A 16,645-nucleotide genomic window follows, 5' to 3' on the forward strand; every position below is an offset into this window, starting at 1 on the left:
TTAATGCGAAAAATGAGAGCAAAAATCAGAATAAAATAAGTATGAGACGAAGGTAACAATCGGTTTTGGCCACAACACATCAAAATAACGATTCTATTTATAATTTAATTTGAATTCATGATTTTTATAAAGAGATCATTAAATTTAAATTTATTAGTGGATTTACTTCAATAAAATTGGAGACTATAGTTGAACATAATACTATTAATTAAAGAAAATCGGATTCGGTTGATTTTTACGACTCTAACTTCGACTCCACAGCCCTAATTTTTACTTGAATTCAAATTTAGTACAGTATTAAGAGGGCTGGACAGCAGCGCCTTGTCCATACAAACGTACTATACTTCTCCCTACCTCAATTATGGCACTAGAGAAATTATTTTTTAATATGCTATGGATATCCACCATTGGGGTGCATCTATCGTTTTCTTTTTTTGATTAATTATTTTTTATAGGAGTTAGGAGCCGCCAAACATCTATAAAATCGCCTCTTTTTTACACCCACGAAAAGAGTCTAGCGTGCTTATTTAACGGTCGATTTAAAAAAAAATACGCCAATAGATGCACAGAAAATATCTTTCTCATACCGATGATGATTTTTTTTTATAAATTGGTCCAGTTTTGGAGGAGAAAATAGTAGAATACGAAACCTCGATTTTGTCAATTTAAAACACGTTTTATCTGGTCGAAGCGAAACTGTCGCATTCACTCAATATATATATTGTCGCATTCACTCAACATATACATACACTCAATATATATATCGAAGAAAGGAACTGTAACAAAATTAAGGTTTCGGGTGTACAGCCCTCTTAAAGCAATTTTATATCTCAGGCGTATTCCAGAAGATTTTGGAAAGATAACAAACTCTTTAAATAAACACACAGATTTTCTTCCTCTTGATAAGATATCTCAAGCTATATGTACAATAAAATGTAATAGTACGTTCAAAATCTTCAACGGAGACCCAGACGAATTAGCCTCGTTTTCTACTATGACGTAAATAAAAGTAAAAGTAATTAAAACCGTGTAAAATTGCACACATTTCAGCAGACTAATCAAATATTGCGATTGTCTTTCAGAACCCTCTCTATTTACAGTGGCACTGGTTTTATCGTCGCTTGAACTGAAAAACACTGAAATATTTCATATCGGGTTATTCAAAGTGCAAGTGACCTCAAGTGTTAAATTTACATCCAAAACACGATTGCATATATTAGATCAATGAAAAACAATTACGGTAAATGTCACACGAGATGGGACAAATTGGTACGACATGATATGACTACTCGAGCATTATTGACGTTCCAAATCAAATCCAACTAATCAATTCATTAGAATTATGCAAATTTGGCAACGAAGCATGGAGTATTGAACTCGGTAGCTTGAAATTCGCACCAGCCAATCGCAGAATAAATCCAACGGAAAAACTGCCACCACTTCGTGTCTATGGCAAAAACTCATAGCAAGTGACTAATGGGAAAAACGACCGGTTAAAGTAAGTATACGGAAGTTAAATAACATATAAAATGCATCCACTTTAACCTGAAGAAGTTTCTCTCAGACCGCACGTACTTTACTAGGTACCTATTCTAGTGCAATAACCAGGTACTTACATATATATATATTATAAATGTATACAGTGCGATGAATCATCGTGGGGATGATGATTCAATGCACATTTGAAATGATTCATAGAGGAAACTCGCACTTCCATTGACTCTGTCCGACAAGAAATCGATGGGGAAAAAACGAATCGAATATCACGCGCCATTGGTCAAATTTGTCGACACAAAAGTAAATGCACTTTCGTATGATCGGTTTTTAGATTTATGCTCTATTTAATCATAGTTTTCTATTCAAATCTTAAAGATTAGCTTCGGAAAACGCAATTTACTTGCGGAAAGTCAAAAATTTGTGTGTTGTTTTTCATATGAGAAGTCATGCATTTTCATTAGAATATGTGCAGGTGTGGTTTGACCTATAGCCTTTTAATTCTAAATTTAGGATTGGTTTGAATTTCATCGTTGAGCTGGAAGTAAGACTAATTTCCAGTCGATGATTTTGCAAAAAAATATATTGAATGAACTATGAATATGAAGTTATACAGTTAGCTTGGTATAACTTGGGTAAGCGTGCTAAATTTTCTAGCAGTTTTCTTTGTTAAGATTGGTATAAGCAAATTGGATTCATAAATAAGTAATGAGCAGACATAGTTGTGTATGTATGTCTATATATGTATATGTATAAGTATGCTACAGTTCAAGTGTTCACTCTGGTTCGTTCATGAACATACTACATAGTTTGTTCATACACCATATATTAGTTTTAGTTTAAGTGCTAACAGTCAAAAGCTTCAAATAGACACATCAAATTTTTGAGCTGTCAAAACGCCAAGTATTTAAAATGGAAATCCTTCGGAAAACACACTGTAACGTTGCTATAATTCCCGTTTCTGCTAATTTTAAAATAAAAATGTTGCAACCCGGGTTAAGCATATGTATATACATAGGATGGGACAAACGATTGAGAACACTTCAACTTATGCCTGATAGTTTGTGCATGAACTTGTTCGTTTGTCAGTTTATTATTTTGTGTATAGTATAACTACCCAGATTGGTTCGTGTATGAACACACTAGTATGAACGAACGAACGTGATGTACACTTGGACTGCAACATATGTGCATACATACATATATATGAACCCGAAATATACATATCATATTTCTATCATACTTTCTACCACCACTTTTACCACTTATTTTAGCTCGCGAGTTGCAAAGGGGTGGTAGAAAGCTGGGTTTGGAGCTGTTATCGCTTCGATCTGATACACAATTTCGATGTGATTTTTAGTGAGTTTATTCATTGTTAAATTCCTCCAGCTTCATGTCGGATATTACATTGGTTTACTTCAATGTTAGCTAACACCCGTATGTCGGTAAAATATCAAAGCAATCTAAAGAGTGGAAATGGTTCAAAATCAGATCAAAAACTTTTGAACGGCACGAATTTCATGAAACTAACAGAGTAAAACTAATAATAAAAAAAGACTATCTTACAATAATCCACATACAATAATTCAAATGAAGCCGTTCTAATGGAGAGCACTACGGAAATATTATGGCACTGAAAACGACTAACTATATACATATATTTGTGATAATTTCTAAATAACATACTTTTAGAAGTTGCCTTGATTTTTTTTCGTGTAGAGAGAATATTGACAGTGGAAGCCTCTCAGTCAGGGATATTTATATAATATATAAGCCATTATATTTGAATGTGGCGGAAGTCCAATTTTCAGTTATGAAAACACTATCTCTGTTTGACTTAATTCACAAATTGTTATTACTTCTTAATTCGATGTGTCCAGAATCTTGGAAAAGCAGAATTAACGTATTACAGGCCAACAGTACTTTAAAATATTGTTAATGACAAAAGATTATATTTAAATGTTTTGTGAAATATTTCTCGAAATGAAGAAAAGCAAATATAAGCTCACTTAAAACTGAAGACTATTTATTTGCGTTTGCTGAAATAATTTTCGAATAATTTAATTACACAAACACTTCCTTGTTTTTTTAATAAATTTAAATCAATTCTTGCGAAAAATAGCATTCACATTATTTTTAAACGAAAAACAACATTGAATTAAATTAATCGCGAAATTAGCCAGCCAATTACAGACCAGTTGACGTCAATGTCGTAACTTTGGATATAAAAATGTCATAATTCAAAAATCAAACTTTTAAATGAAAATATATGTAGCTTTTGTTTTTCAAATTTAAAAAAAATCTTATTTTAAGCACGAACTATTTATACATATGAGATCCTTTTTGATGGCTTCTTCATGCTTAATTTTTAGGATAGATCGTATAATTTGTACATAAATATGTAAAAAAATATGCTTGGAACCGTTTGATTCGATTGTGCACTCTCTAATTGAAAATATAACAGAATGTACACCATTTCATAGCATAATTACACTGCAAACCGTAACCAATCGAAATACACTGTGATGCGGCACTCAAGATGCAATTTTCATCGCAAAATAAAATAAAACAACACGCCACAATTTAACGGACTTCGAATTCGGGAAGCGTTGAGCAATTCAGATTGCTCAATCGAATCGTATGCAAAATTGCAATTAAGCACGGGCTAGTTTTTACACCGGATTTAATATTGATAACGGATTTTAACGAAGCAACTATGCTATGGTCGGTAGCCCTTTCGTCATTACCATCGTCAGTTTTTCAGCACGTCTTCCGTTTGCATCATCAGCTCGAGCCGGATGAAAGAAGGGTCGTGTCACATGATTGCTGGCACATTCATACATATATAGGTATCTATATATATACGGGTCTTTAGAACCGGTTGTTGACTGACAAGACACAATGGACGATGCGATATGATTAACGCACTGTCCTACTACACCCGGATGCACTTCTATGCACTGCCTTCTCGTTTCGCATCTGAAATGCATACGCCGTGATGCAAAACATTTTTTTTTTCATTTTTTTAATTGAAAACCAGCGTATTCTATTCAATCCGGTGCGCTCTAAACGGTCCATTGTTATTCTCTTTGAGGCAATCGAAACACTTGTGTACACTACACAGAGAACAACCCGTGTACAACTTTACATTTGTACATATTTTCACCATCTACTGATACAATGAAATGTTTTCAACTAAACCTATACTTTTCAACGTATTTTTTGCTTATAATATATTAATTATATCATCTTCATTTTGTATAAATCAGCTACATATACAGCAAGATGTATCTAAGTACTTAGTACAGGAATTAGGAATTGCAAATATTCGAATACATTCAAATATCGAATAGTAGATTTAAATTATTTATTTATTTATCAATAGGTTTTGAGCTCTTTTTCCTATTATGCTGTAGATTAACATTAGAATAATATAATACTATGATTACTAACCAAATTAAATCAAATTGTAAAATAGAAAATGATCAGTAGATCAGTAGCTATTAAAATAGATATAAGATGTATTGTGAACATAATTTCGTAATAATAAAAAGCATTTAAAAATCAAAATAAAATTATTTATTTGTAGTTTTAAAAAGGTCAAACTATTATTAAAATTTTAAGAGAATTATAATCTGGAACAGCAAATAGAACTAAATGTGCTCTAGATTGAAAATAAAAAAAATAAGTTCGTATAAAAAGTATTTGAATATTCTGATTTGAAACCCCTACATACATATGTACGATCTTAGTAAATATTGTATTAAAGAAACGGCCTAAATAATCTGATAGCAATTGTGTACACGTTTAACTTGCCTAGAGATTGCCTAGAAATGCTTTAAAATACGACATTTAGAAGTTTGTATCTGAGGTTTTAAATTGTGACCCGTAAAATCAGCCCGTGTTTAAAATCAGGGTTACCAATTTAGTCAAAATTGTAACTTTGACGTGAAAGTTTTAATTTAAAGTTAAATAAAAGTAGGAAAAACATATTATATGAAGGCGTTGTCAATTATAATAAGTTACCAGATGAAATTAGGAACATAAACAATATATTGTTAGATTCCTGGTAGCTCTAAAATATATAATAGTATATTGATACTTCTACAAATTACTTACTGAGCTATTGCTTAAATGAAATAAATATCTAAATAAATACCCGTTGTAATTTACAGCAATCTATGTATGTACATATAGATTGTATGAAAATCTGATTATTTTTTTTTAATTCTAACATAAAACTAGACAACCCTGTATGGGACACAATAGCCGAAAAGTGTCAACATGTAACATATTTCCAGCAGGTATAAAATAAGAAGCAGTAGCGAGGACACCGGAAAAACACACTACTACATAATTCATATTTGTGGGAAGCCTCTTATGATATGTCGAAACCCAAATCATCCACCTACTTCACCATCTTCTAAAAACAATGTACGAAACGACTTGTATAAGAACAATTGAACACATTTCAGTACAAAAAATTACGACATTGAAATTTCTTATAAGAATCCAATCAATTTTCCGGAAAATCGACACCTAATGAAGCGTCCACACTGCTATATTTTTTAAATACACACAAAAACAACGTCCTCGATTTATTGACGTGCACTTATCAAACACAATGATTCGGCAATAATAATTATATTTCGATTTTACGACTGCAAACGTACCCAGATAAATCACCTTGCGCAAATACCATTGTAACCTTTTCGGAAGCGTCGGTCGTTTTTCGAATGTTTCAAGGAGACGCACAAATCTATATGTACTAATAATACGATCACAGAATCCTTTGTGCTTGTAAAATGCACTTTCGATGCACTTTTGTTTCACTTTCGCAGCATTGCAGGCACATCAAACCCGGCGCAGTTCGAAAACGTTCAACGACCAACCGACCGACTAACTGTACTTTTATGAACTGAAAAAAAATCACTTTTTTTGATCGAATTGGTGATTTGGTTTTTTTTTTTTATAAATTTGATTGGTTCTAGTGTTGGTTTTTTTTTTATCAATTTTAGGACTTACCTATTCGAAGTGTTGTTGTGAGGGTGTTGGAGACGACAATGAATGCAGGTCAGCTGGCGTCAGTCCGAGTGTCGGTTCTGGTTGTGACTCAGCTGCGGCAGCTCCCACCAGCTCACTGCTTTTTTGTTACTCCGACAGACAACAGACAATAGGGTCATCAACTACTGATGTTGCTCTGTCGGTGTTACAAGTTATACTGCTCTGATTCAGCTTCGTATTGATGTGGCATCTCGTTAATTTTGAAAGCTCGTCAAAAATGTATATTGCTAGGGTGTCGTCATACGTTTTTGTTGATCCCCCTTTCCATTTGGTTACGAACTATTTTACCCCTTGTCTTAATTAAGCCACAGCGCAGTTCACTGTTTAACGATTTTTTACCAGTAGATAAGTAATGGATTCCCATTTCCACTTGGTAAAAAAATATTTTAGCCCTTGTCTTAATTGCTGAAGTCTTTTCTGTTGAAAGCCCGCCACGCTGAAATTTCCAACTAGAATTATTTAGAAATCCAATAGAAGGCAGGCATAAAAATTGTAGCTAATCCAAACAAACCCCAGATAACTACCGCCGAGGTTTTCGAGTTTTGTAAAGGTATGTTTAGACTCTCTAATATATCTTGCAACAATCTAATATATAATTTGGAAAGAGATTTTGTATATACGTATGTATGTTTGTATGTATGTATGTATGTATCTATGTATGTATGTTTGTATGTATATATGTATGTATGTATATATGTATGTACATATACTTCGTTCGTAGCAATCCGTGACGTCATCGAACAAATAATTCGCTTTTTTCCGATTCAAAGGATTCAAAGTTCCCGGAGGAGTAGGCGCCGAGGGCGAAGCCCTAGGGGGCGCAGACCTAGGGGGCGCCCTTGGGGGAGCCCTAGGGGGCGCAGACACCGGGGGCGTACATATAATTTTTATAAGAGACTTACTACATATATGTATAAGTTTGTTTGTTCGTGACAGTCAATTTAATAAAAAAAACAAATGAGTATTCAAATAAATTTATATAAAATAAAGCTATTCAAATAAATGTAATAAAATGTTTACTATTAGATTTGTCATGTTTAAACGGATTATATTACAAATGCCGAGCGAAGCCGGGTAATACAGCTAGTATAAAATAAACAAAAGAAGTCTATTAATGAATGTATTTTTCCAAAACTAGTTCCATCTTCTTCATTGTTGTTAAAATGTAATGCTCACAATCTTAATACCAAGCCACAATCCTAAATACTCAGCAGTTAGGGATTTCCATTGGGAAATTCTGCTATGGTTATAAATTCAGAAATTCCAGTGTAAACTAGTCCTTATAAACGTTGACAAATTAATAATACGGATTACACGACCTATGTTCAATGCATTTTTTCAATGCTACCTGGAATGTCGTAGCGGGTAGTATTCTTGTTTACTTTGTACATGCTCAAAATACATCGCCTATCGACGTTTTTCAGGCCCATGGACTTGTTTGCAAAACGCCAATCGGTGTTGGTCAGCATTCAAAGGGTTAAGCCACAGCGCAGTTCACTGGTTAATGTTTGTTTGCCAATAGATAATTTGTGGGAAAAATTAGATATGTAATTGTATGTCTTGTAAGATCTTGATAGTTATTAAATCCATATCGAGCGTCTCATGTTAGATTTTGCCAATTTTTTCAACTTAATAGTTTTTGCAATTTACCGTCAAATTTCATAAACTGGTGAACGGTAAATGATTTTTCCTACTATCTATATATCGATATTTGCCGGTACTAAAAATTGCAATGTTTTTCTCACACATTTAGAATAATCTACATATAAATGTAGTTTGAATTTTGCCATTATTACAATCCTGCTTGTAGTAAGAGTTTCTCGATTAGTATACGATTTGAGTACCTACATACATATGTAGAAATGCACTTATCAATTTTTTATACAAATAAGCCCGTATTAAATTATGTAAGAATGTATGTATGTTCATACTGCATGTATTAATTATCAATTTATATTTAAAGATAAATCCAGTCACATGAGGGTGGCAAGCGTAGAAAAATTGAGTATCGATTGGAAAATCCTGTCATTCTACTTTTCAAGATTTGGGATGTTTCGACGTTGACATTGAGATCAACGCTACATGTGTACATTTAACACAATCTAATCTGATCAAAAAATCGCGCAATGGCGTATGTGGCAACCCTGTACAATTTCGTGATGAATTATGTATGGATCCAACGATTGTAAAACTTTTACATATTCTAAAATTTATATTTTTATGAACGAACTTCTAATATCAGCAATTACCATATTTTTAAAATGAAATTACCACGGTTTTGATTTTTTTACATTTATTAAAATATTGATTTTGAACATCAACTGAACGACAACACATTTCAGAAGTACTGAAATGGAGAGACCTTTCATTATTCTCTTACAAGGATCCATGATCATATGTAGTAACAGATCAAGAGCATAAAATTTAAAATTCGTTATTTGTAAGGATTGCAATTTACCGTCAAATTTCATAAACCGGTAAACGGTAAATGATTTTTACTAACCTCTTCTTATTTTCCTACTACCGAGTACCGGTATTCCGGTATTTACCGGTAAGTGAGTAAAGTTATTTTTTGTCGATTAGATAACTGTATGTTACTTTTTCTAAAGTCGTCAACCTAGATTGAATCGTAAATAATTAAAAATAAATCTCAGTTGAATAATGTCATACAAACGCATTTAAATAAATTCGTAATACTAAATAACATTTATTTTTAACCATATTTATTTATTTAAAGTTTGGACCATTTGAAAGTTTCCATCATAATTCAAAACAACCGTCTGATCGCATTTATGACGATTTGGTTGGTTTGTGTTGCCAGTGAATATATTAATTTGAAATTGCCATATGTAATACTGAAAATAAACGAATTCCAGCCAACCTAATCCACAATACGACATTTATGTCAATTATTAATGTAATATTATGCAATTATATGCCTATAAATATATATATACGCACTAAATTCGCGAAAAAACAGTTCGGGTAATTACCGGTAACATTTAAAAATGACCGGTATTTACTGTTTGTGAAATTGTCGTTTTAAGGTCCGTTCATACCTAGTCAGCACGTACCGACTTCAGCAGGTATCCGGCCGTACGAAAAGTATTCTTTGGTACATTTTGTATGGGTATATTCATACCAACCGTCACGTTTACGCCACGGCAGGCTTACAGCAGTACCCGACATTTCCTGTTCATACCTTACAGCAACATCCGTCAACGTATCGTATCCGTTTTTTTGGCCATCGTGGAAATATACACGCGAATTACGTGCCATGAGTCTGCCGCTTTGCTGTTTTGGACCAATTATCGATAGTGACAGTTGACAGCTGTTCAATCTATCGACATGGTTTTGGCGCAAATATTTAAAAAAAATTTTGTCCATCATCCACAAGCTCCTTATACAGTGTCCAAAACTCTCCTTCGGTTTTTCTATTTTTTAACATGGGATGCACATTAAAACGCCTCCGTGCTTTTTTATTGCCTTCTTGAGCTTCTTCTTCCAACAACAACGTGATTATGCATAATTTTTCGTTCGATAAACGCCGAAACATTTTTGCTGACTTGTATTCTGACGCGTAGCTACGAATGCACGTGTATGCATTCATATTGTAAGTACTCGACAATACGACGTAAACAATATTGCGCCGTATCGTCATGGCCTGTAATGTATAAGTAAGCCGATTTTGCCTTGCACTCGGCCAAAGTGCCGTGAACGTGACGTGACCGCGACGTGTAAGCAGATATGAATAGAAATGTAATAAAATGACATATTTGATACGGAGTCGTGCAGTGCCGTTAAGTATGAACAGACTTTTACCGGTATTGGCAATCCCTAGTTATTTGTTAAAAAGAATCAAAATTTATTCAATTCAAACATATTCTCTGACAGATTGCTTGGAAAGTTTTTAAATAAAATATATAATATTTGTCCAATTTAATTAAACATTATCCAGTACTGAGTTGTACTAAGCTAACAAAATTGTTCCATTTCAAACCTGCATCTGTTCTCAAAAATACTTACATACAATGCAAATATTTAAATATTGCAAGATACACAATCAGTTCAGCTGCATAAATAAATATGTGTCTCCATAAAATTGAAAACAACAGACATAATAATATTTTATTCAGAATATCAGGGATAAATAAAAAGACAAAATTAGGATTTTCCTTTTATTTTAACAAACACATACAAACTTTTATCATCAGTCGTGAAATCAATACACAAAGGTGGAATTAAAAATAAAATAAAAAAACATCTGTATTACAATCGAAATATATAAGCTACAGACGGAAGTTGTGGTATTATAGAATGGCAAAAATTAAACACATCTCATATATCCAAAATATTAATGTCACTTGGAGAATTGAGTAACGTTATTATCATATCTTATCAGTATACTCTGCTTGCGAAAATGAAACAGAACATGACTAAACTTACGCCGAATGTCACAGACGCTTAAAACAACCTTTCACACGATTGCACCAATACGAGAAATCGAGAATGTATCTATTTTAAATAGATCTATTTTAAATGCACAAATAAAACGGTGAACAGAAAAAGTAAAAAAACAAAAATATATTAGGAATATGGAATAAGCATTGTATGCGACGAAAACACGTGCACATTACAACACTAAAAGTCTTTGCACTTGACAGCTGTCTGTCCACACACTAGACGTCTAAAGCTCGTCGTGGTCCTGAAAGATACAAACAAAAACGATTAGTTTATTAACATTAAAACCACAACAGTTTTGAGTATATTTTCCACTATGCAAACACTTACTTCTGAGCTTGGTGAACTGCTAAAGTCCTCGCTGTCTTCATCATCAAGGTCCTCATCGTCATCTGTTGCCGTTGAATCGCTTTCTTTTTCATTAGCAGCCTGTGCAGCTGAGTCTTCTTCGGCTTTCATTTTCTTTTCAGCTTCCTTTTAACATGAATAAAATTATGAAAAACACATGCAAATCTTTTTGATTTCCAATTAATGACAATTAAAATACCTGTAGTGTTTTGATTTCTTCGCCTACTGCCTTGGCGGCTTCCAAATCATCAGTGATAAGGAAATTATCGAAGATTGTTCCAGCTTTCACTTGCCAAAGATCCAAACCAACAGTGCAAATCTCTTTACGTGAATATAGATTATCATCAGGTTCGTATTCAGGATTATCGATTTCAGGATGAATCCATACACCTTTGTAATTTGGATTTTTAATCTAAAATAAACAACATACATATATTATAATGTTTATATAATGAAATACATTGAATTTGACTGGAATGTGCTGTTTGTATTTTACCTGTTTAGGAGTCCATTCGCCCTTGTATTCAGGATTATCGATCATTGGAGGTTCCCATTCGCCATCCATTTCTTCGTCCCAATCTTCGGGTGTCACTGCATTTGGATCAGGAACGTGTTCTGCTTTGTCCCAATCCTCGGGTTTGGTGTCTTCTGGGTCGGGAATCATCTCTTTGTCATCCCAGTCTTCGGGTTTTTTAGCAGCAGGATCCTAACACAATAAATAATGATTAGAACAAAACAAAAACATCGAAAAGTTCAATTAAAACTCAGCATATATTGATTATTACCTTGATTTTTTTAGGTGCCAAGAAGTCCCAGTCAGCCTCGAGAGAGCCAGATTCGACCTTTTCATTGTCGATGAGAACTTCATATGTGTTGTCGGTGTTTACGACCAATGTGTATAAATGGGTGAACACGTCATCTTTGCATCTGATGTCTTTGTTAATCAAAAGGTTCTTTCCTTTGTAACTGAAGATGACGTGCACCTTCTTGGTTCCGGGACCGCATATATCAGGTCCGAACATAATCTCATAGGGGCTCTCTCCATGCATATCTTTCTGATTCAACTTGCAGTCAAACACTTTAACATAACCGCCACCGCAGTCAATATCCTGCTCGTGTTTAACCGAGAATTGAACAATCATTTGTTTACCGGCATTTGAGAATGGTTTGAATTTTCTCGACAAGGCATAGAATCGAGCATCCTGAGATGTTTTCAAGCCTGAAACACACACACATATGTGAATGAAAATTTTGCACTAATTACCGTACTATACAATTTTACAGCAAAAGAAATCATAGAAAGCAATACCTTTGTCATTTTCATCATTATAGAATTTTCCAGCAGTCCAAATGAACTTTCCGAATTCCTTTCCGGGATGTTCGCTGTAAACCCAATTTTTCTCCCAGGATTCTGAAATCAAACGGAGAACATTTAATCGAATTTTCTAGACGTTTTCGCTCGACATAAGATAAAAAATCAAGACTTATTATAATATTAGTATACGTGGGATATATAACGACACATATGTATAGATATGACAAGTCATAAAAGCTTATCTGTAATCTATTTTAAATGAATATCAATATATATGTACATATATATACATATGTATTTAATCAAATAGCTCTGTGAAAGTTTTATAAGATTTCTTAAGAAAAAATTCACATATATGTACATAATTATATACATAAATCCAATGATTAACCCTTTGAGTGCTGACGTCTTTTCTGTTGAAATCCCGCCACGCTGAAAAATTTCACCAACATTTCCAACTAGAATTATTTAGAAATCCAATAGAAAGCAGGTATAAAAATTATATCCAATCCAAACAAACTATAGATAACTACCACCGAGGATTTCGAATTAAGTAAAGGCGAGTTTAGACTCTCTAATATATCTTGCAACAATATAAAACAAATAAAATAAGTATATTAATGAATGTATTTCTCCAAAACTAGTTCCATCTTCTTCATTGTTGCTAAAATATAATACTCACAATCCAAATTCCAAGCTACAATGTAAAAAATGTTAAGGATTTCCATCGGGTAATTCTGCTATGGTTATAAATTCAGAAACTCCGATGTAAACGAGTCTTTATAAACATTTTAAATGCTACCTAGAAAGGCTTAGTGGGTAGTATTCTTGTTTATTTTTTGCATACTTAAAAAACAACGACTATCGGCGCATTTCAAACTCATGAACTCGTCAGCAAAACTCCAATCGGCGTCGGTCAGCATTCAAAGGGTTAATATAGTACGAGAATAAGTTTCAGATTTATCTTTTATATACCTATTATTTATTTTTAAATAAAGCCCACTTTAATTAAAGGTCAAAAAATTCGACCCTTAAAGCCCTCAACATAAGGCCACCCCCCCCCCCCCCCAAACGAATACAGTCTAACCCTTTCACTAAAGTTATTTTTTTAATATAAATTACTTTATAATAAATAATGTAAAAGAATCGACCTTCATTATAAAATAAAACAATGATTCAATGCATTTCTAAATAAAAAATGACTCCCACTAAAATTTACCACGTACGCAAATTTACTCTATAAAATGAAATATATACGTAAATATTTATTCATACAATTACATACATATATACATTTCTTCAATACCATTAACTTTCCATTAACAAAATCGACTTCCTATATACATATAATGCTACATAATTCACATTTAATTATACAACATTAAAATTGCAAAAAATAAACCGGACATTATATCTAGCAAATCATGTGCAACGTTTGATTTGAGATGTTATCTATGATCTATGATATACATATAGTATCATAAAACTTATCGATACATGACGTGTCTCATATTATATAAAAAAAAAAAAAAAAAAAAATGAAAGCAATAGTATAATCATATAGAAGCTGTGCATATTAAATCAGCGTCTTTTGCACAATACTTGCAGTGATTCTTATAGGATTCTATGAATGAAATCCATGTTATAATGAATGGCTGAAATATAGCACATGGAGAAAGGTGAATGAGACGAGCATCAAGCATGGGGCATGAGGCATGAGGCATGAGGCGCCAGGTGGTGGGCAGAAAGAGGGTGTGCCCGGAGCGAGCTGGACCAAACCTGAGGAAGTGAATCAATTGATCGTGAAGAACACTCACCATCGGAGAAGTTGTCCTGGAAGAAGAGTTCAGCAGTGGCGCAGGCCAGCAGCGCTACCGCGACGAACACAGAGAGAGCCCTCATGACTGGAGCCGAGTGACGACTTGCAACTGTCGACGAAGCTCGACTGCAACTGCCGGCAAAGCGCAACGCACCAACACCTCTTCTCGTCTCTCTCTATTCGCCTATATAGAGCGAGATAACGATAACCACTGACGTGTACGAACGCCGATTTGCCGGCTGCTCTTTCTCTCTCGCTCGCGTGCCCGTCCGCCGGTGCGAGAGGGATGCGAGATCTCGAAGCGTGTGTGCGAGTGCCAGCGAATAGTTTACAGCTGGAGAGCGGCGATTGGTCGCGCGTCGGCCAATGGCAGTGCTACACCGCTGTCGGTGACGTACCGTTCGAATGCGGGTCGCAAGGCAAAGTTTCCCCGCCATGACCGGAATGAGGAGAAAAGCGATTCGAGTGAATAAAAAATTGATTTGAATATTGTGCGTGGAGTCTTGATTAAATTCCGTACTGTCTTTAATCTAACGCATGCGCGATTTATGTACTTATGCGTTATTGTTTATATTGTACTTGTGGTTTTTTTTATTAGAACAGTGATGTGCGATATTCATGAACAACCGTCTCGTTCTCCGACGAAAGGGTCTCTTAGACTAGTGCTTCCCAATTACTTTCATGTCACGACCCCCTAAATTTGAAATTATGAATTCCCGGCCCCTAAAAAAAATACACATATTTATATTCACTACAAAATTATAGGAACTTGCTTAAAAACATTTTTTTTTAAATAAAAACTACATATACACACATGAAACAATTTAATGCGATAGATGAGGTCGCATGTTTTTACATAACAAATCGATATCAGGTTCAATGTTGGAAATGCTAACTCGCAAAGCATCTTCCAAAGTCTCCGTGGAAAGGCATGACCTTTGCTTATTTTTTAATATAAGTAATGACGAAAATGCTGTTTCGCATAGATACGTAGTCGCGAAAGGAATAAGAGTTACCAGGGCTTCTTTTCCAATAGTAGGATATTCTTGCTGTCGCCTTAACCAAAATTCTGAAATACTTTTTTCATTAAATTCCACTTCAAGCAAATTATCTGATCTGATATCGGTCAACTCTTCTTGGGCTGTCCACGTAATATGATCATATTTTAAGGACTTGGCAAATTGTGTTCTTATCCAATTGTTCCTTTCATCTTCATTCAAATTTGGGAAATATTTCCTTAAATACATATATACATTTCCTAATAGTGGAAAATATTCATAAATGAATATTTGTACTTTCTATTGAATATTTTCGCGGCCCCCGCGAGAAATCCTACGGCCCCCCAGGGGGTCGCGACCCCCAATTTGGGAAGCACTATCTTAGACAGTAGCGTAACTGCTATGTAGCGGGATTAAGCAATGCTTACACGAAGATAGGGGGCCATAAATTGACAAAATAACTGTTCAAATTACGACACGTTTTTGCGGGAATGCAGGTAGTGAAGAACTATTTCGGTTTTCTTGAACCTAGGAAAATTATTAATATGCCGGAAAAAGATATTCCAGACCATTGTTTGAATCTCAGAAAAAATATCCAGAAGTTTTCTCAGATTAATTCGAATCTCAATTTACACGTGTACTTTTATTAATAAAGAAAGATCTTACTGAAACAATAACGATAAGGCAATTTTCAGAATTACTTATTACCAAGTACAGTTGATTGGGGAGTGATTTTTCAGAAGTATATACCACATTCATGTTATTGTTTACTCTTCCGGTAGCTGTGGCTATTGTAGAAAGAACATTCAATAAATTAAAACTAATTAAAGATTACAAAATAAATTCGATCGGTCAAACCAGACTTAATGAACTATCTTTGCTTACAATGGAGCACATAGAAGCAGCAAAAATGGACCACAAACAACTACATAATTCATGATTTTGCAAACAATAAGATTCGAAAGAAGAAATTTTAAAATAGGTGAGTTAAATCAAAAAAATGATATTATGTACATACATATTAACAATAATTATATTTATATTAACACTGCGTTGCGAAACCAAAAATTTGGTATTTTGATTTAAAAATTCGATGGGGGGGGGGGGGTGATTTTTTGATCGATGATTTTTGCTTATGGGCCCAAA

At 34.0% G+C, this 16,645-nt stretch overlaps 2 protein-coding genes and 1 long non-coding RNA gene across 3 annotated transcripts in view; all 3 read right to left on the minus strand.

The window, feature by feature from the left end:
• LOC143911596 (uncharacterized) overlaps nt 1-6,647 on the minus strand; it is a 33,573-nt gene extending 26,926 nt beyond the window's left edge. Inside the window, exon 1 of the mRNA XM_077430551.1 lies at nt 6,520-6,647. The gene's annotated coding sequence lies outside the window, so the exon portion shown is untranslated. The remainder of the gene's footprint in view (nt 1-6,519) is intronic.
• Nucleotides 1-16,645, minus strand: part of LOC143912468 (uncharacterized) — a 258,387-nt gene that overhangs the window by 104,421 nt on the left and 137,321 nt on the right. The window lies entirely within an intron of this gene.
• Nucleotides 10,673-14,910, minus strand: Calr (calreticulin). Its single transcript, XM_077430847.1, has 7 exons — nt 14,500-14,910; nt 12,677-12,778; nt 12,153-12,586; nt 11,864-12,073; nt 11,567-11,779; nt 11,350-11,493; nt 10,673-11,263 (listed from the first exon to the last, which is right to left on the minus strand). The coding sequence occupies exons 1-7, from the start codon at nt 14,582-14,584 to the stop codon at nt 11,246-11,248; spliced, it is 1,206 nt and encodes a 401-aa protein (XP_077286973.1). The 5' UTR covers nt 14,585-14,910; the 3' UTR covers nt 10,673-11,245.

Source organism: Arctopsyche grandis, chromosome 5 (genome assembly GCF_051622035.1).
Source record: "Arctopsyche grandis isolate Sample6627 chromosome 5, ASM5162203v2, whole genome shotgun sequence".
Taxonomy (NCBI): Eukaryota; Metazoa; Arthropoda; class Insecta; order Trichoptera; family Hydropsychidae; genus Arctopsyche; species Arctopsyche grandis.